Source organism: Schistocerca cancellata, chromosome 1, assembly GCF_023864275.1.
Source record: "Schistocerca cancellata isolate TAMUIC-IGC-003103 chromosome 1, iqSchCanc2.1, whole genome shotgun sequence".
Classification (NCBI taxonomy): Eukaryota; Metazoa; Arthropoda; class Insecta; order Orthoptera; family Acrididae; genus Schistocerca; species Schistocerca cancellata.
The window spans coordinates 577,560,317-577,581,251 of NC_064626.1; the positions used below are offsets into that span (position 1 = coordinate 577,560,317).

Here is a 20,935-nt window from a genome sequence, read left to right on the forward strand (position 1 = left end):
TTCCCTCGGGCAGTGACAGGAATATCATAACCGAGAGCTTCGTCGTTGTTTGGTTCTGGGCCTAAGCAAGGATTTCTCTGTCTGGGAAAGGAATTCAGTGTGTAATAAGTTTTGTAGGTGAAAAGAAGTATGCCCAGCGGCCCTTTCTCAGGGTCCCGAACGAGAAGAGCTTTCTGAGCGGCCGCTTATCGTAAGCTATCAGCTGAGAACGACCCCAAGTTGGGACTCACCTACTCCTCCTCCCCCTCCCCCAACCGCGCCACCCACACCCCTCTCCGCCTCTCTATAGCGGCCTACACTCCAGCCGTCCCCTATCGTCCTTCACGGGCTATTGGGACCGGCCGTATCCCTAAACGGCAGGCTTTATTGACTTACTGACCCACTTGAATAGAGTTGGCCGATCCCATCACTTGCTAACTTACTCGATAACCTGCCTCCCGGTGGCGTGTTTACCGCCATATCCGACTGTGTGCTACGCCTCTCATACACCGAGTTTCCCATCTTAGGACAAAGTAGTGCTATGATGTTGTCATGAGACACAACGCAATAACGTCTGCAGCCATACTAGCTGCAGGCTTGATTCTCACATTATGTGATCGATTCTTTTTCTTTGTGGTGCCTGGAAGGTAGTAGATTGATACCGTAAGATAACAAGAGCTGCGGCTCTTACAGATTACCTGTTAAGTTTTTTATCCGCATCGGGCGTCTGTCATGTTTGAGAATCAAGGAATTGCTGGTGTATATGGAAGAAGAAGGTACTTCTAGCACCAGAAGCGTGCTATTGTTTTGTGCCAATGTTTCAAATTCACCTCATTAGGAATATTATAAGCAATACAGAAGGTTTTCGTATGAAGTTCATTTTACTGACACAAACCCTTCATGGTTTTCAAACTATTACCGATCATCAGTCGTCTTAATACCTTAGTGAATGAAAGCTAGACATTGTGGATAAATGGACAACGCAAAGCTTTCGCATATTGCATTTAAAGCTCTGCTTCATCTGAGATTGACCGACGATGGGCATAAAATGTATAAAAACGGTAAAGCAAACATCATAATTTTTTTTGGTAATTACATATTTCTACACCTGTAAAATGTTGGTGTTTAGTAGGATACAGAAGGTCTTCAAACAGGTTGTTTTCCCCAGAAGAAAGGTTAACAAAAGAAGATTAATGATGATAAAACTGTGATGATAGTGTGTGTCAAGAAATTTGCGATGGGTAGGTATGTGACAGGATACTGAAAACGTGATTTCCCTAAATTGTTTCAGGCAAATGCGGGATGGTTCCTCTGAAAGGGTACGGCCGATTTCCTTCCCCATCCTTTCCTAACCCGAGCTTGTGCTCCGTCTCTAATGACCTCGTTGTCGACGGGACGTTAAAAAACACTAACCTACCTAACTAAGGATACTGAAAAGTTTGGAATGCATACAGGGCTATCAGCTACCCCTACCGACCGTTTTATGCAACCCTCATAACATATGTGCCAGAAACGGTATGCAACTGGGCGACAGGCACGTAACCGATGTGCGAGAGCTATTCGGAAAGTGAGATTCAATCTGGTGCGGAATGGAAAACACAGGGAAAATCCGATGAAGCCCTGCACAAATGTGTTAGGTAGGGTCTCTAGTATGCCCGTTGATAGCATCACGTCGCTATTTTCAATTCTGAGCGCACAGGGAGCACGTAAAGATGCCTAGACAATAGCGTCTCCCGCCCGCTATGAGAGCCTGGTGAGAGATTTAACGTGATGCCATGCAGCCTGCATAACTTGACTGTCATGCGTTTCCTTTTTCTAGACGATTTTAGGCTGCACTCTGCAGGGACAATAAAGATGTTCCCACAGCGTTTTCGATGGGAAGTTTTTGATCATCCTGTAACTGGCTGCCCCTACGTTTCACCTCTGCTCACATTCACCGCTGGCTGTTAGACAACATTTTGGCACAGACAACGACCGTAGACCAGCGTAGGGAATTGGCGAAAAGCACAGACCTCTGCCTTCTATGATGAGAGTATTGGATAGTTGATACAATACCATTACAAGCATAGAATTCGGAGAGCGACTGTGTAGAAAGTTATCTGGAAACGTAGCTAACGATTGCAAATAAACTTTTTTTTTTTAATTTTCACTGTCATTACTATTTTGCGACTGATCGGATTTTACTTTCCGAACAGCCCTCGTAAGTTCCTCCTCAGAGGTTTGAGAGAAGGTTAGCCAACGGAATCATACTGTATAAAAGTAAAGTGAGGAATGGCACTGAGCTACAACGTATTTTTGGAACAAGATATACCTTACTTCTGCAATACTTTTACAGGTGTCTCCTGTGTTTCTTTGTGTAATTAGCGGTCTAGCCACACAGGTTTTAGAACCTCTGTAAATTTATTTCGTTTATAGTGTTTACCAGGTGTAGACGTATGAAACCGTAATTTCCCTGTAGATGGTGCTAGCCGTCAGTAGGGCCAATGAGATCACGTCTGCAGCGCCATCTGCTTCCTATACCGGCTGACGACGAATATCGACACACAGTGATCCAAGTTCCATACATCGCTATCTGTCTCAACTGCAATTTGCTGACAGCATTGGTTTTCTGTTATAATTTGAAGAAAACTGCTCCAGAATCGCAATGAATGGTTGTCGAAGCTTTCGGAGAACATGCTCTTGGGAAAATACAGTGTTTCGAATGGTTCAAAAAAAATTCAAAAGTGGTGATTTTGACGTGAGAAACGATGAGCGAGGAAAACCACCGAAGAAATTCGAAGACAACTAATTTCAGGCCTTATTGGATGAAAATGATACTCAAACTCAACACGAATTCGAGGAATGTGATCGATTGAAAGCGATGGGAAAGGCGCAGATAGTTGGAAAATGGGTTCCGCGTGAACTAAATGAAAGACAGAAAGCAAATAGAAAGACCAGTTGTGAAATTTTGAACGCTAGATACAAAATGAAGTCATTTCTCCATTGAATAGTGAAAGATGAAAACATGGATTTATTTTGAAGATCCTAAGAGTCGTAAATCATGGGTGAATCCGGGAAAACCATCGACATCCAGTACAAGCCCAAATCCCTTTGGAAATAAGACAATGCTCTGTGTTTGGTGAGATCAGAAGGCTGTCCTCTATCATGAGCTGCTAAAACCTCGTGAAACCTTTAACACTGTTCGCTACCAACAGCAAATGATCGATTTAAATTGATAATCACGTGAAAAACGACCGGAATGTGGAAAAATGCAATACAAAGTCATATTGCTCCATGATAAAGCCCCATCACACACAGCAAAATGGGTCAGGAAAACGATCGAGGCGTTCAGATGGGAAATACTAGGGCATGCAGTTATTTCTCCGGAATTTGCTCCGTCCGATTATTATGTATTTGCATCACTGGGACATACTCTCGCTGAAAGCGCTTCAATTCGTATGAAAATGTACAGAAATGGCTCGCTGACTGGTTCGTTTCAAGAGAAGAACTAATTTTTTGGCGTGGCATCCATAGGCTGCCGGCGTAGCGGGAAAAATGTATAAATAGCAATGAGACTATTTTGAATAAAATAATGCTTAAAAACGTTGCCTTTTGTAGTATGCCTCATCATGCGAAACAACGAAATTAACAGGAGATAGAAAATGGGAGATGTTGAAGATACACCTTCCGGAAAAAATTAATAAGTGACTCGCTACGTTAACGTGCTAAAGTAGTTTCATAAACAAAGTTAATACAATAGGACTAAGATGTCATCACTGAGCAAAAGAGGGCAGTAGTTAGCACAGTGGACTTGCATTCGGGAGGTCGACGGTTCAAATCCCATCCAGCTATCCAGATTTAGGTTTTCGGTGATTTTCCTAAATCACCTAAGGCAAATGCCAGGATGGCTAGTTTCCATCCGCATCCTTTCCCAACTCGAACTTGTGCTCCGCCTCTAATGACCTAGTTGCTTCCCAAGATATCTGAAATACTTTACCAATTATTCTGCGGCATTCTCACAATTTTCTTCCTATCTCTGGAGCGAACTTGCCAACATTATTCTGTCATGAGGAGTCGCATAAAACGATATTGGTAGGGGCCATTGAATCACACTGCATATAGGAATTTTTGAATGCTGGGCTCCATAAGGTTCCCATTCTGTGCTGCGGCCGTGGAATATAAAATTATAAAGAATGTAGCAACCAGTCGCGGAAACATAATTTATTTAGCTTGTTGCAAATCGGTTTCGACTGATCAGTCATCATCGGTGCTAAAACAAATACAAGAGACAGGGGATTAACAACAACTGCTTTAACAAACGAAAAAATGACAATAAAACATAGTTACTCAATTACAACATAAACAGATGCCTGAAATTAAAATTCAGAGTTATAAGATACCATTTTTCTAACCGGTTCATCCCATAAGTAGAAGTACTGTCCTTGGCAGATACCTGACATGAAGTGACACATCATAGGTCAAAACTACAACAAGAAAACATGAGGTGCCGCCACGTTGCAATAAGCTCCCTCTATGTAAACACAAAAGTAATGTAAAATACAAGCAATAAGGGATATATCACATTGCAATAAATTAGACAGTGATAGTAATTGATAATACCAATTTAAATAATTACAACAAGTGAAAATGTCTGAACATTGTATGTCAGTTGATCATAAAAAATTAAATATATACGTCAAAACTACGATCGTCAAAGTTGTAAGAAGAGATAAACTCGCTAAAACTATGATTCCATTCACACAATTTTAGGAGATGACACTTATTTGTCATAACTGCGAAATCGAATAGTGGTATCAATGGCCATCTGCCGTTCTATATACTAACTTGTAGTGTTGACCTATGATGTGTCACTTCACGATAGAAGTCTGCCAAGGAGAGTACTTTTTCTTATGGCATGTATCGGTTGGAAAAATCGTATGTTATGACTCTGAATTTTAATTCCAGACATCTGTATGTATTGTAATTGATGTAACTATGTTTTATTGTCTTTATCCATTTGTTAAAGCAGTTGTTTTTTATGCCCTGTCTCATGTATTTGTTTTAGCACCGATGATGACTGATATCAGTCGAAATCGATTTGCAACAAGATAAATAAATTATGTTTCCGCGACTGGTTGCGACATTCTTTATAATTTTATATAGGAAGTTTCTGGAAGAATTTACGGACGCCTCGATTAGGCATAGGCTTTAGTGCCAACAGTGAACATTGTTTTGCAAGGTCTTAACTTTCTGATATCTGCTGATGACTGTGGATGAAATGCTATAAAAAATAAATAAAAATCTTAATAGCAATATACATGGCTTTTTTCCCAAAACCGCTTATCTCTCGTGTAGTGGCAACATCTTCAGTATGGCTTTTGAACCCACATGTAGATTAAGAAGAGACACCGCAAGCATACGTCCCTGGGCGTGGCGCGAACATGGGGCAGAGTGACTTCTGGGCGGAAGACGGCAGGAGGTGGGGGGGGGAGGGGGAGACAAAGAGGAGGTGCTGGATGCGCGCTCATCCGTCGTCGTGGACCACCTCGAACAGAGCTGCAGGTCCATTTAGAGATAAAAGCGCCAAACCAGATCCTAAGCAGTCAGTCGAGCCGTCTACCTGATGATAGCAACGTGGTCGCTTGCTGAAATATTGCGCTCGTTAGACACTGACATCCTACCGCTCACCCACGAACTAAATGTCATGAATTAGGCCGGGTGAAGCAGAAGAAACAAATGTCATTATAACTTGTCACCACTGAAACACTTCCTGAACATTGATTTACTTCTAAGAAAATCGTGTGCGAAAGGATATTACAAGGATCCGATTTGCCTGGAACACATAATTTGGGGCTGTGCCCAGTAGGTTACTGAACAGAGCTGACCTCTTTTAGTAGGTTGCTTAGCTTACGTGAGGAGTACTCACCACTGAGCACGTGCACGCGAGCGCTGTCAGGCGCGACGTTGGAGGGTGTGCACGTGTAGAGGCCGGTATCTGTGGGCACCGCCTTCTGGATCAGCAGCCGGCTGGTGGTGGCGGCGCCCTTCTCCGTCACCAGGCTCACCCCGCCCCGAGGAGAATCGAAGCTGATCACCTGCACAGAACACCGCCTTCTGAATCAAAGCTCGAATATCTAACGGTGGCGCCTTTGTTACTAGGCTCATACCGTCCTGCAGAGAGTCGAAGCCCATTAACAGCGGAAACAGAAACGTAATCAGTTTTCCGTGCCTTAGAGTGTGAAAACAGAACTCTTACATGAAACTGGCAGAAGTAAAGCTGTGAGGACGGGGCGTGAGTGGTGCGTGGGTAGTTCAGTTGGTAGAGCACTTGCCCGCGAAAGGCAAAGGTCGTGAGTTCGAGTCTCGGTCCGGCACACAGTTTTAATCTGCCAGGAAGTTTCATATCAGCGCACACTCCGCTGGAGAGTGAAAATTTCATTCTAGAACTCTTACAGTATCTCTGTTTTGTCCATCTGTCTGTCTGTCTCAATGTCCGACTGTTAAGAGCCCTTTTTCTCAGGGAAGAGTAGACGTAAGAAGTACAAGTTGATGTCATATACAAATGCTTATGGTCGCTTGGTGGTGTGAAAATTTTAAGCTTCCGAGTCAATGCAATCAAAAAATGCAGCCATTTATGTTACCTATTTTGAAACTCTAAAACTCAGTCATCAAAACCTATAGGGTACACCTCTTTCACATATAATCATGAAATCTGGCAGGAAGTAAGGTTTCACAGAACATGTAAGGGAAAATTTCGAAATTGTTGGTTGTGGTGGCTCAGAGCACTATGGGACTTAACATCTGAGGACATCAGTCCCCTAGAACTTAGAACTACTTAAACCTAACTAACCTAACACACAACCAAGCCCGAGGCAGGATTCGAACCTGTGATCGTAACGGTCCCGCCGTTTCAGACTGAAGCGCCTAGAACCTGTCGACCACAGAGGCCGGCTCGAAATAGTTGATTTGTGATTATATCACACGAAAAGATAAACCTCTTCTCGTGTTTTATCCGACTACAAACTTGAAATTTAAACATTCTCGAAAGTCATGGAATCGTTGGGAACGATAACTTGTCAGTACCAATGTCGACAACAGTCAAATATCGGCAATTTTCTCAATTCCAGGAATAGATAAACTGTCTAAATAAACAATTTAGTTTGTACGGATCCCTTAGTGGGCGAGTCCTACTCGCACATGGCCAGTTTTTTGTAGGCACTACCTTCCGTATGAGCAGATAAATTGCACAATAGCTGACATTTCATAACGGGTACAAAAAGCTGCAGTGATAGTCGAAATAGTTCAACTACATAAAATTAAAACATTATATTTGTGAACTGTGCAAAGGCGAATTAGACTGGTGGTCACAGAGCATTTCTCCATTACTAGACTCGCTATGGACCACAGACAATATCGTCTAACCAGATATTTAAAATAAAACTAAAAACAAAAATATTTGATATTTGGCATCCATAGCGTTCTGAATAATCTGTCAAATGGAGTGTAGATACGTACTTCACTATCGGCAGGCTGGGAACTCTATGCTGGTCACCTGGATAACAGCATAGCTCAGCTCGCCCCCTATGAAAATTACATCTTGAGAGAACGTATGTCTAACTGTCGTACAGTAAAACTGTAAACAGCTGCTTTATCTGATTGTTATATAGCATGAAATGAAGCTTTAGACTCAATGTTTCTTTATATTTCCGGCATCAATGTTTATGAAAAATCGTTTCCCTCTTAAAAAGAGTGCTAATCTCTTCAATAATTACACCAATCATTTTGCACCTGGCATGTGATATGTAAATTTTTATGTACATTGGTGTGAAGAATCTGATTCTACCTTTCAAAATGTTCTGCCACGTAAAGTTTTTGAGTTTTTGAAATTTTTGTTACTGTCTGGCCATCATTCACTTGAAAGAATACTTTCCCAAATTGAGTGAAGCTAAACTGAAGTAAACTGTATTTGATGGTCCGCAAACAAGAAAAATATTAAAATTCTAACCTTTAATACTAAACTCGCAAATATCGAATTAATTGCCGGTCTTCTTTCAGAACAATTGTAAGGGTCTTTTGAGTGACAGAAGAGATAATTGCTACATTTCCATTATAAATGATCTGTTGGACTGCTGTAAGAAGATTGTGTGCAGAAAGTGAATTCTCTTATCAAATACACCCGTACCAAGGAAAGCCATTATCACATTAACTGAAACTCTTCGATGATGGTATGTTGACAAAGAGAGTGACGAAACAGCAAACAAAGGAAGAAAATCGTTGTCGCATTTATAGGGTACCAGGGAAGATTAAAGCTGGAAACCTTTCGTGAACAAATTCAGGCTTTCTGTTGGCGGAACGTATGTAGCTTAAGCAATATGCTGGGATGGTTCCTTCGAAAAAGGCACTGACGATTTCCTTCTCCATTCAATCCTAATCAGAGATTCTTTAGTTCCAAATACGTATTTCCTGTTTGTTTTAATCGTTCAATGTTCGCCAGCACTGTTTTCGAGTCTAATGTATAGCTATGAAATGTGACATGATAGAGAAAAACTGATTATACTATGGGATTCAGCTCCCAAAAAATAGTTATATCCACCAGGTTAAAAACCAGAGGCAGTAAAAATGTTTAAATTTGTTGAATAGTGTAATAATTCGACTGTGCCCCACAATGGGGCACTATACTCAGCTGCTGAGGAGACCAGGCGCAATGGTGGTGTAGGAAAGGTTTCTACTGAAGTTTCTCATTTCATTCCACACAATTTTTGAATAATATTGTTACGAGTTTTTATGTTGGCAGCAGTATTTACTAGATGTTTTCTATACGAAAGAGCGAGATCATAAAGAAAACATCTTGAAAACACTGCTGCCGAGGTAAATACTCGTAACAATAATATTCAAAAATTGTGTGGAATGACATGGGGAGCTTCAGTAGATACCTTGCGCATACCATCCATTCAGCTGGTCGTCTCAGAAGGCGCGTGTTGTGCCCAGGTGTGGCTAAACAGCTGCCACATCGATTTGATCGACGTCCAGTTGAACGACAGTATGCGGTTAACAACCGGGGTATCCGACAAAAACCGATTTAGTCTCTCCCTGTGCTGAGAAATATCTATCCACCCGAAATACGCAGAAGCGAGGCCTTGTTTAGGAAACACGGTAAGCTACAGGAGAACCTGGATTTATCAATACATAAAGACATACCAAGTTTACGACGAAATAGACTCCGTTCAAAGAACCCACGGTAAGCAGAACAGCTAGACGCCAGTAATACTGGGGTGAGAGACCTGTGGGGTCAGAGATGTCAACTTACTGAAAATCGAGAAGAGCATGAGTGGTTCCGAAAATATAACTGTGATACTGCTGGCACAGAACTCGACAGGAAACAGGTGGGTCAAATTGAACAGAGCTCACACTGGGCATGTACGATGCGCAGACTCTCTTTACAAATAGCGGGTTACAGAGTCTCAGCTTTGTGGCTGTGGGGCTCCGAACCAGACAGTCAAGCACATTAGAGATGAATGCCCCTTGCGTTCCTACCAGGGGAGTTGGAGCGACCTCATGAGAACTGTTGATACGGCTCTTATATGGATTAGGAACCTAGATACTGACATTTTGTTAGTTTTCTTTTTAGTTTTGTATTTTCATGTTCCTCTTATATAAAGTATTACTTAAATTATATACCTGTAATTTTAAACTGAATGTGAGCCTTACTAATAAATAAATAAACAAAACTGTAGAAACTATTGTCTTGATGCTCTCGTATAAACTGCAGCTACTGTTCTCGCCAGTGGATGCTGGTTGTTGCCCTCCTTTCTGCATTCCTTCCGTGGATCATTACCTTGACTGTGGCATTGAACTGGGGCGGATGGTAGAGTGACAGATCACGTTCTTCCCTCTAGATGCCACTGGTCTGACTAGAATAGTTTGTAATGTTAGATGACTGGAATGTCTTGATATCTTGTACTGGTCGTTGGCATTGGGGTCGATACCAGGATGGGGAAGACGATCTAACTTAGGACGTTTCAGCAGAGTCAGATCGTGGGTTCTCGACGTATATGGGTGGGTACTCCATTTTCAGCGTGCGCTTCTCATAAGCCACTGTGTCGAAGGAGTATCATAACTACGCAGTCCGATGACAGTGCTCACGGTACACTACCACAGAGTGAAACAACGGATAGATGGATAACTGTGCAGAAAATCACACAGATACTCAGTGCTCGACAACAACACCAGGCTAGGTCAGCTCTCGTGTGAAGCGCCTCCTCGCTACAGGAGCTATCGACCATCGCGTGTACCTCTCCTCACTGCACACACCCCTACTTGACGCCCGAATATCTGAAACAGGTTGTCAGGAACTGATGACAGAGCACAAAGGGTTCTTACTATGGGTGATGCAGAGACTTACGGCTCGATCACGTACTTCAGTTTGTTCGCTTAGTGCGCCGTACGCTTTCGAAAAGAAATGCACCAGTACTCGGCTCTACTAATGTGTCAGGTTCGTTTCGGGAAGTTGGGGTACGTTTGTGGCTCTCGACATCATGTGATTCCAGTCCTATTCATTACATCTGGGACGCCGCAGAGCGGCATGTGCATATCTTGCAAGTAGCTGCGATGGAACTTCATGCTTAGGGAAGCTTTAAGCAGTCATGATGGATCGGAACGATGCGCCCGTGCCTCTTCTTCAGTGGTACCACGACGTTCAGACGATCTTCTCAGGCCGAAGATGGGTTCTACACGCAACAATCTAAGTAGGCCTACGTACAAATCTGTTTGTGTTAACGAGTTCCACATGAAAGAAATTAAAGTCAAGTAGTCACCAACCAAATCGCTGTCGTCTACACAACGATCATATTTAAGCCAGAATTACCTTCCTCTGACAAGTAACATCCGTAACCTGGATCCCATGTGGAAACAAACTTTTTTAAGTGGCACAAAATCGCTCTGAAGCTTTGCCCGTTAATGGCAATCATTTTATCAATTTCCCAGTTGAAACTGCATTATTTATTCGGCGAGCATACACGTTATTAAATTTACATTACACACTGAAACTATGCTTGAGGTAGGTATTCACGTCCACATCCCAACAATTTGTTTCCTACAGTACCGCGCAAGTCTTGAAAAATCAAGGAAACATTCCCTCTTCACTTTTGAGACGTAGAGTGTTTACTGCCAAACGCAATGGTCGACTCAGAGGTGGATGTTATAATGAAATAGCTATATTAAAGACATTCTGTACGTTACTTCTGAATCAAATCGCAATCCGCATCTCAGTTATATCAGATGGGTAGCACAGGACTGCGACAGAGGCATCGAAAAAAGGAACAATGCTACAAACGAGGTGGGCGAATTGAATACAGTGTTGACCAATGTGAGAGATGGGCTGACTGATCGACGTCCCATCTTCATCTACATCTACATCTATATCATACTCCGCAAGCCACTTGATAGTGTGTGGTGGAAAGTACTTTCATACCATTTACGAAGCCCTCCAACCCTTTTCCACTCGCGAGTAGCACACAGGAAGAATAATTGTCGGTAAGCCTCTGTATTGGCTCTAACTTCTCGAATTTTCTTCTCGTGGTCATTACGTGAAACATATGCGTACGGAAGTAATATGTTGCCCGTCTCTTCCCTGAAAGTGCTCACTCGAAATTTCATAGCAAATCTCTCCACGATGTACGTCGCATGGCCTCTCTTGTAAAGTCTGCCAATAGAGTTTGTCGAGCGTCTCCGTTACGAACCAATGACAAAACGCGCCGTTTTTCGTTGGAGCTCCTCTGTTTCCTCTGTGAGTCCTACCTGGTAAGAATCCCAAATAGATGAACAAAACTCAAGAGCCGCGCGGAGTAGCCTTGCGGTCTAGGGCGCTTTGGCACGGTTCGCGCGGCTGCCCCCGCCGGAGGTTCGAGTCCTCCCACGGGCATGTGTGTGTGTGTGTGTGTGTGTTGTCCTTGGCATAAGTTAGTTTAAGTTACATTAATTAGTGTGTAAGCTTAGGGACCGATGGCCTCAACAGTTTGGTCTCACAGATGTTAACACAAATATCCAAATTTTCCAATACTCAAGAATAGGTCGAACAAACGCCTTATAAGCCACTTCCGTCGTGGATGTGTTACATTTCCTTTGTTCCTACGAATCTGAGACTAGTATCTGCTTTTCCCACTAATTGTTTGATGTGATCATTTTACTTATGTCGCTCTGGTTAGTTACCACTACATATTTTACTGTAGATACTGTTCCTGGCGGTCTGTTATCAATAGTGTAGCTGTACAGCAGTGGACGTCTTTCCCTATGTATGCGCACAATGTTATATTTATTTGCCGTCAGTGTCAACTGCCAGAGCCTGCACCATTCATCAATAATCTGGAGGCCATTCTGAAAATCGTTGCTATCACCTGGTGTTGCTACTTTGTTATAGACAACCGTGCCATCTGCGAACAGCCTTAAAAAGCATTCGATGCTTTCTATTACATCATTTACATATATTGTAAACAGTAACGGTCCTATCACACTTCCTTGGGGTACTCCGGAAATTACCTTTACAACTTTAGATTTTGCTCCGTTAAGAGCGACGGGTTGAGTTCTATCTTCAGGGAAGTCTTGAATCCAGTCGTAGATCTGCTCCGATACTCAATAAAATCGTATTTTGTTACTAAACGGCAGTGCGGGTCGGTGCAAATGCCTTCCTGAAATTGAAGAACACGGCGTCAACCTGAGCGCCGTTGTCTACGGCGCTGTGGAGCTCGTGGAGGAATAGAGGAGCTGAGTTTCATAGGATCTCTTTTTGTGGAACCCGTGTTGATTTTTAGACAGGAGATTTTCATTCTCCAAAAACGTCATAATTCTTGAACATAAAAGCATGCATAAAAGCATGTTCCATAATTGTACAACAGATTTACATCAACGATATAGGTCTATAATAGGGTGCATCTGTCCTACGGCCCCTCTTAAAAATGGAATGACTTGCGCTTTTTTCCAGCCGCTATGTACCCTTCGTTGCTCAAGCGATTAGTGATAAATTACTGCTAGAGGAGGAGCAAGTTCTTTCGCATAATCTTCGTAGAATCTTTTAGGTGTCTTATCTGGTCCTGACTCCTTTCCACTTCAAAGCGATTGTAGTTGTGTTTCTTTTCCGTGCTCTGTTATCTCAATAACTGTCAGTTTGAAGTTACTACAATGACTGACAGGAACTTCCCTGTTACGATCTTCTGCTGTGAAACAATTTCCGAAGACCAAATTCAGTATTTCTGCCTTCTCTCTGTTATCTTCCGTTTCGGTATCAGTATGGTCACTGGGTGAATGAATAGGTCTCTTTTACCCATGTACTGTTTTTACATACCACTTAGTGTTTTTCCTCAGATCAGTTGACAAAGTTGTACTTTCAAAGTCATCGAACGCTTTTTTCATTGCTCTTGTTTCGCTCATTTCCGCTTCACTCAGCTTTTGTTTGTCAGCTAGGTTTTTACTTCTCTTGAATCGGAGAAGAAGTTCTCTTTGTTTACGTAACTGTTTCCTAACATGACTATTAAGCCATAGTAAGTCTTTCCCATCCCTTAAGATCTTACTCGGAACATACATGTATAGGGCATTCTGCATGATGTCTTTCCATTTTTTCTCCACATCTTTGTGCTCATTACCGAATATTTGATGCTGATCAGATACTCCTAAATTTGTACCCTGTCATTATTTCTAATTAAATAAGTACTCCGACCTTACTCAACATACTTTGTAAGACCGATGCTGTCACAGCATTAAGACCGCTGATGCCCTCCTCTACGTTAAATGATTCGATAAGTTCAGGTCTGTTTGTTGCCAGGAGGTCTATGACGTTACACACACGAGTTGATTCTCTATCTGCTCAAAGTAATTTTCGGACAAGACATCCAGAACTGAATCACATGAGTCCCTATCTCTGACGCCTATTCTGATAGTATAACGCTCCCAATCTACACTGGCAAGTTGAAGTCACCCCTGATTACAACGGCATTATCAGGAAACCGTGACAGTGTCCCCACGATATGAACATAAATGACTTCCGTCAACAGGATACCGAACATACATGCCTTTTGAATTTGGTCATCATTGCATACCCAGTGTATTCATAAATTTCACTGATTATTATGAGAATTTCTGAAATTATATGAAATCTTACTGTTTACTAAAAGTGTTATTGTGGCACTGTTTTTAGAATATATATGCCCCGTAATACCAAATTGACCCAATGTACACTACTGGCCATTAAAATTGCTACACCACGAAGATGACGTGCTATAGACGCGAAATTTAACCGACAGGAAGACGATGCTGCGATATGCTAATTATTAGCCTTTCAGAGCATACCCACAAGGTTGGCGCCGGTGACGACACCTACAACATGCTGACATGAGGAAAGTTTCCAAGCGATTTCTCATACACAAACAGCAGTTGACTGGCGTTTCATGGTGAGACGTTGTTGTGATGCCACCTGTAAGGAGGAGAAATGCGTACTATCACGTTTCCGACTTTGATAAAGGTCGGATTGTAACCTATCGCGACTGCGGTTTATCGTATCGCGACATTGCTCCTCGCGTTGGTAGAGATCCAATGAGTGTTAGAAGATCATGGTATCGGTGAGTTCAAGAGGGTAATACGGAACGCCGTGCTGGGTCCCAACGGCCTCGTATCACTAGCAGTCGAGATAACACGCATCTTATCCGCATGGCTGTAACAGATCGTGCAGCCACGTATCGATCCCTTAGTCCACAGATGGGGACATTTGCAAGGCAACAACCATCTGCACGAACAGTTCGACGATGTTTGCAGCAGCATGGACTGTCAGCTAGGAGACCATGGCTGCGGTTACCCTTGACGTTGCATCACAGACAGGAGCGCCTACGATGGTATACTCAACGACGAACCTCGGTGTAAGAATGGCAAAACGTCATTTTTTTCGGATGAATCCAGATTCTGTTTACAGTATCATGATGGTCGCATCCGTGTTTGGCGACATCGCAGTGAACGCATATTGGAAGCGTGTATTCGTTATCGCCATACTGGCGTATCACCCGGTCTGATGGTATGGAGTGCCATTGGTTACACGTCGCGGTCACATTTTGTTCGCATTGACGGCATTTTGAACAGTGGACGTTTCATTTCAGGTGTGTTACGAGCCATGGCACCACCCTTCATTCGATCCCTGGGAAACCTTATATTTCAGCAGGATAATGCACGACCGCATGTTTCAGGTCCTGTACGGACCCTTCTGGATACAGCAGATGTTCTACTGCTGTCCTGGCCAGCACATTCTCCAGATCTCTCACCAACTGAAAACGTCTGGTCAATGGTGGCCGAGCTACTGGCTCGTTACAATACGCCAGTCACCACTCTTGATGAACTGTGGTATCGTGTTGAAGCTGCATGGGCAACTGTACCTGTACACGCCATCCAAGCTCCTTCCAGGCGCATCAAGTCCGTTATTACGGCCAGAGATGGTTGTTCTGGGTACTGATTTCTCAGGATCTATGCAACCAAATTACGTGAAACTGTGATCACATGTCAGTTCCAGTATAAAATATTTGTCCAATGAATACTCGTTTATCCTCTGCATTTCTTCTTGGTGTAGAAATTTTAATGGCCAGTAGTGTAGTTGGTGTAACACTAATATAAGAAAATTGATACGGATTTTAAAATTCTGAAATCAGAGTTAGATATCATTCTACTGCCAGCACGACCTCCTAGTCAAACCACAACCATCTACATGACCATTCAGACTACTTCATTTTGTAGTCATTGTAACCTATTAAACAAAAATCATTGTCTATGTTGGAGAAATTTACTATAGTAGGTGCTTACCTTGCCGTTGTGCGTCCAGACCATGTCGGGAGGCGGGTCTGGCGGGTACGTGACGAGGCACGTCAGGTTGATGGTGCTCCCCGCGTCGATGAAGATGTCAGGTCCGCCCAAGATCTCGGAGCGTGGCTCTGCGAGCAAATAACGAAAACCTTATTGTCGAGACAGAGTATGTGTCGCTGCATTGACAAATGGCTATGGAGAGCGGGCTGCGCTTCTATAACAGTTAAGCTATTTTATCGGTGATCTGAACTATGCTGCTAATAGTTCAAGACGATGAAACACTTGGATGTTATCATTCATACATTTTTCCTGCACTACATTTTCATATGGAAAGTGTAAGCGGTTTATATCGCTACTGTCATAGATTACGTTTTCCAGCAGCAAATATCAAACACTTCTTGAACATGTTATAAAATTTGTCATCACCCGAAGCACCAGTAAATATAACAATAAAATAATAAGGTTCGCAGAAGAGCTTCTGTGAAGTTTGGAAGGTAAGAGACGAGGTTCTGGCAGATTAAAGCTGTGAGGGCGGGTCGTGAGTCGTACTTGGGTAGCTAAGATGGCGCCGGCACGTAGCTCAGCGTGTCGGTCAGAGGGCTGCGTGCTCTGTAATAAAAAATCTGAGTCAAGGAATCACTGATTAATTTGAACAGGTGCATTGTGACGTCCGCCCAGACTAAACGCAATGAACTATATCGAACAAAATGAAAAAAAAAAGAAGGTAGAGCACTTGCCTGCGAAAGGCAAAGGTCCTGAGTTCGAGTCTCGGTGTGGCACACAGTTTTAATCTGCCAGGAAGTTACATATCAGCGCACACTCCACTGCAGAGTGAAAAATCTATTTTGGAAATAAAATATTTTATTCGTGTTCCGGCTACTGACTGTTCGGCTTATTTAAGAAACTGTATTTATGACAGGAAAGATTCTATCCAGGGCTGCAGAGATAAACTTGAAGATGGTTAGCTGAACAAACCGAAATCACCAATCACCTCATCTCATTTTAGTGCAAAGCGTTTTCCGCTCTACAGGGTGAGTCACCTAACGTTACCGCTGGATATATTTCGTAAACCACATCAAATACTGACGAACCGATTCCACAGACCGAGCGTGAGGAGAGGGGCTAGTGTAATTGGTTCATACAAACCATACAAAAATGCACGGAAGTATGTTTTTTAATACAAACCTACGTTTTTTAAATGGAACCACGTTAGTTTTGTTAGCACATCTGAACATATAAACAAATACGTAATCAGTGCCGTTTGTTGCATTGTAAAATGTTAATTACATCCGGAGATATTGTAACCTAAAGTTGACGCTTGAAACCTCCGACGTTCAGTTGCGTGTTGTAACAAACACGGGCCACGGTCGGCGAGCAGCATCTGCAGGGACATGTTTACGATGACGACCGTGTTTACGAGTGTGGCTGTAGTGCACTGTAGTGGTTTGGTCTAGCTGTCGCAGTGTTCGCATGTAGCGCTTGTTGCTATTGTTAGTCTGCATTCGTCTCCGCACGCAGACCAACTGTAGTACACCGTGTTACCAGAGGTCTGTGATAGTGCAGTGTTGTAGGAACTGTGACCATGGTGTATTCGAACTCTGAAAAGGCGGAGATGATACTCATCTATAGCGAGTGTCGACGAAATGCAGCTGAAGCCTGCAGGATGTATGCAGAACGGTACCCGGACAGAGAGCATCCAACGTGCCGCACATTGCAAAACATCTACCGCCAACTGTATGCAACAGGTATGGTCGTAGCACGCAAACGGGTCCGTAACAGCCCCGTCACAGGAGAAGCGGGTGCAGTTGGTGTGTTAGCTGCGGTTGCCATAAACCCACACATGAGTGCACGGGACATTGCGAGAGCCGGTGGCCTGAGTCAAAGTAGTGTCATGCGCATACTGCATCGTCACCGCTTCCACCCGTTTCATGTGTCGCTACATCAACAATTACATGGTGATGACTTTAATCATCGAGTGCAATTCTGTCAATGGGCATTAACAGAGAATGCGTTGCAGTTCTACCTGTTTACCGATGAAGCGGGTTTCACAAACCACGGGGGAGTGACTCTACGGAACATGCATTACTGGTCCGTGGACAATCCTCGCTGGCTGAGACAGGTAGAGCGACAGCGACCGTGGACTGTAAATGTATGGTGCGGAATCATTGGCGACCACCTCATTGGTCCTCACTTCATAGGATGGGCCCAAACAGCTGCAACATACATCGCGTTTCTACAGAATGATCTGCCAACGTTGCTCGAAAATGCCCCACTGGAAACGCGTCGACGTATGTGGTATCAGCATGATGGTGCACCTGTACATTCCGCAATTAACACTAGGCTGACCCTTGACAGGATGTTCGAAGGGCGTTTCATAGGACGTGGAGGACCCTTACATTGGTCAGCCCGTTCTCCTGATCTTACACCTCTGGACTTCTTTCTGTGGGGTACGTTAAAGGAGAATGTGTACCGTGATGTGCCAACAACCGCAGAGGATATGAAACAACGTATTGTGGCAGCCTGCGGCGACATTACACCAGATGTTCTGCGGCGTGTACGACATTCATTACGCCAGAGATTGCAATTGTGTGCAGCAAATGATGGCCACCACATTGAACATCTATTGGCCTGACATGTCGGGACACACTATTCCACTCCGTAATTGAAAACGGAAACCACGTGTGTACGTGTACCTCACCCCTCATGGTAATGTACATGTGCGTCAGTGAAAAAGACCAATAAAAAGGTGTTAGCATGTGGACGTAATGTTCTGTTCCAGTCTCTTCTGTACCTAAGTTCCATCACCGTTCCCTTTGGATCCCTACGTAATTCGGTGCTCTCCGATACACACGATCGAACAGTGGAGGAGTGGTACTCAAGCGTCAACCTTAGGCTACAATATCTCCGGATGTAATTAACATTTTACAATGCAACAAACGGCACTGATTACGTATTTGTTTATATGTTCAGATGTGCTAACAAAACTAACGGGGTTCCATTTATAAAATCGTAGGTTTGTTTTAAAGAACATACTTCCGTGCATTTTTTTTATGGTTTGTGTTAACCAATTACACTAGCCCCTCTCCTCACGTTCGGTCTGTGGAATCGATTCGTCAGTATTTGATGTGGTTTACGAAATACATCCAGCGCTGATGTTAGGTGACTCACCCTGTACACGAGCTGAAGTGAGTCAAGACCTTCTTCTTTAGAACAGGTTTACTAGGTTCTCAAATTGCGAAGAAAATCAGTAGGCAAACTAACGACTGTAGCATAGTTTCAATAATATAAGATCGGTCGGAACGTAACGTTATCAGTACAATTATCACGTTTCTAGTGCTCGGAGCGTGGTCTGCCTGCCTGCGCTGCTTCATGGAGGTGGTTAGTTTCCCGCTCGCGACCAAACCAAGTTTCTTCGAAGCTCCCGGAAAGTGGTCCAGTTGCACCCGCGATGCAACGTTCCCTTGAGCAGCGGTCCGCAAAACCATTATCTGTTAAACGTAGCAATTCCACTGCCGAAACGTTTCCAAACCATGAGCAGATTTCTAGGATCTCCATTAGGGCAATACTCCCAGAGATACCATCCACTTTATCTGGGCAAAAACGACGTGGCAACGCTATCCCATCCCCACTACAATCTAAACGACACTCTGATGAACGTTCTTTTGTTACCTCGGCTTAAGACACGCTTGAAAGGGCACCGTTTCGAGGCCTTAGACTACGTGGAATTCCTTAAAGGACATTCCGATCGAGGTCATCCAGGATGCCTACAATACTTTGAAATCTTACTCTTTAAAAATATACTGACGCAAGAGGGTCTTATTTTGAAGAAATTTGATCCCTTTTACCGCTCTGATTTACAAATTAGTTTTAATGGGCTAAGTGGAATTGTTTCAGGACTAATGCTGTAAATTATGCCGGTAACACAGACCCTGGACACTTAGTACTTTCATTTGCGAAACGCAGACAAATTTTACTACAGGGGAAATTCAGGGAACCAGAAACTGAGACCGACTTTATAATGATTCTACTGCCACCCATGTACATTTAGCGTGTGGACCACGAAGGTAAAAAAATAGAAATTAGGTCTTGCACAGAAGCATACAGATACACTCCTGGAAATGGAAAAAAGAACACATTGACACCGGTGTGTCAGACCCACCATACTTGCTCCGGACACTGCGAGAGGGCTGTACAAGCAATGATCACACGCACGGCACAGCGGACACACCAGGAACCGCGGTGTTGGCCGTCGAATGGCGCTAGCTGCGCAGCATTTGTGCACCGCCGCCGTCAGTGTCAGCCAGTTTGCCGTGGCATACGGAGCTCCATCGCAGTCTTTAACACTGGTAGCATGCCGCGACAGCGTGGACGTGAACCGTATGTGCAGTTGACGGACTTTGAGCGAGGGCGTATAGTGGGCATGCGGGAGGCCGGGTGGACGTACCGCCGAATTGCTCAACACGTGGGGCGTGAGGTCTCCACAGTACATCGATGTTGTCGCCAGTGGTCGGCGGAAGGTGCACGTGTCCGTCGACCTGGGACCGGACCGCAGCGACGCACGGATGCACGCCAAGACCGTAGGATCCTACGCAGTGCCGTAGGGGACCGCACCGCCACTTCCCAGCAAATTAGGGACACTGTTGCTCCTGGGGTATCGGCGAGGACCATTCGCAACCGTCTCCATGAAGCTGGGCTACGTTCCCGCACACCGTTAGGCCGTCTTCCGCTCACGCCCCAACATCGTGCAGCCCGCCTCCAGTGGTGTCGCGACAGGCGTGAATGGAGGGACGTATGGAGACGTGTCGTCTTCAGCGATGAGAGTCGCTTCTGCCTTGGTGCCAATGATGGTCGTATGCGTGTTTGGCGCCGTGCAGGTGAGCGCCACAATCAGGACTGCATACGACCGAGGCACACAGGGCCAACACCCGGCATCATGGTGTGGGGAGCGATCTCCTACACTGGCCGTACACCACTGGTGATCGTCGAGGGGACACTGAATAGTGCACGGTACATCCAAACCGTCATCGAACCCATCGTTCTACCATTCCTAGACCGGCAAGGGAACTTGCTGTTCCAATAGGACAATGCACGTCCGCATGTATCCCGTGCCACCCTACGTGCTCTAGAAGGTGTAAGTCAACTACCCTGG

General features: G+C 44.0%; 1 protein-coding gene across 1 annotated transcript in view; it reads right to left on the bottom strand.

Annotated features, from left to right (window-relative positions):
* Nucleotides 1-20,935, bottom strand: part of LOC126161883 (zwei Ig domain protein zig-8-like) — an 811,818-nt gene that overhangs the window by 28,948 nt on the left and 761,935 nt on the right. The window contains exons 4-5 of the mRNA XM_049918024.1: nucleotides 15,787-15,914; nucleotides 5,885-6,053 (exon numbers count right to left, since the gene is read on the bottom strand). Of these exons, the coding sequence (XP_049773981.1) occupies nucleotides 5,885-6,053; nucleotides 15,787-15,914 (297 nt within the window). The remainder of the gene's footprint in view (nucleotides 1-5,884; nucleotides 6,054-15,786; nucleotides 15,915-20,935) is intronic.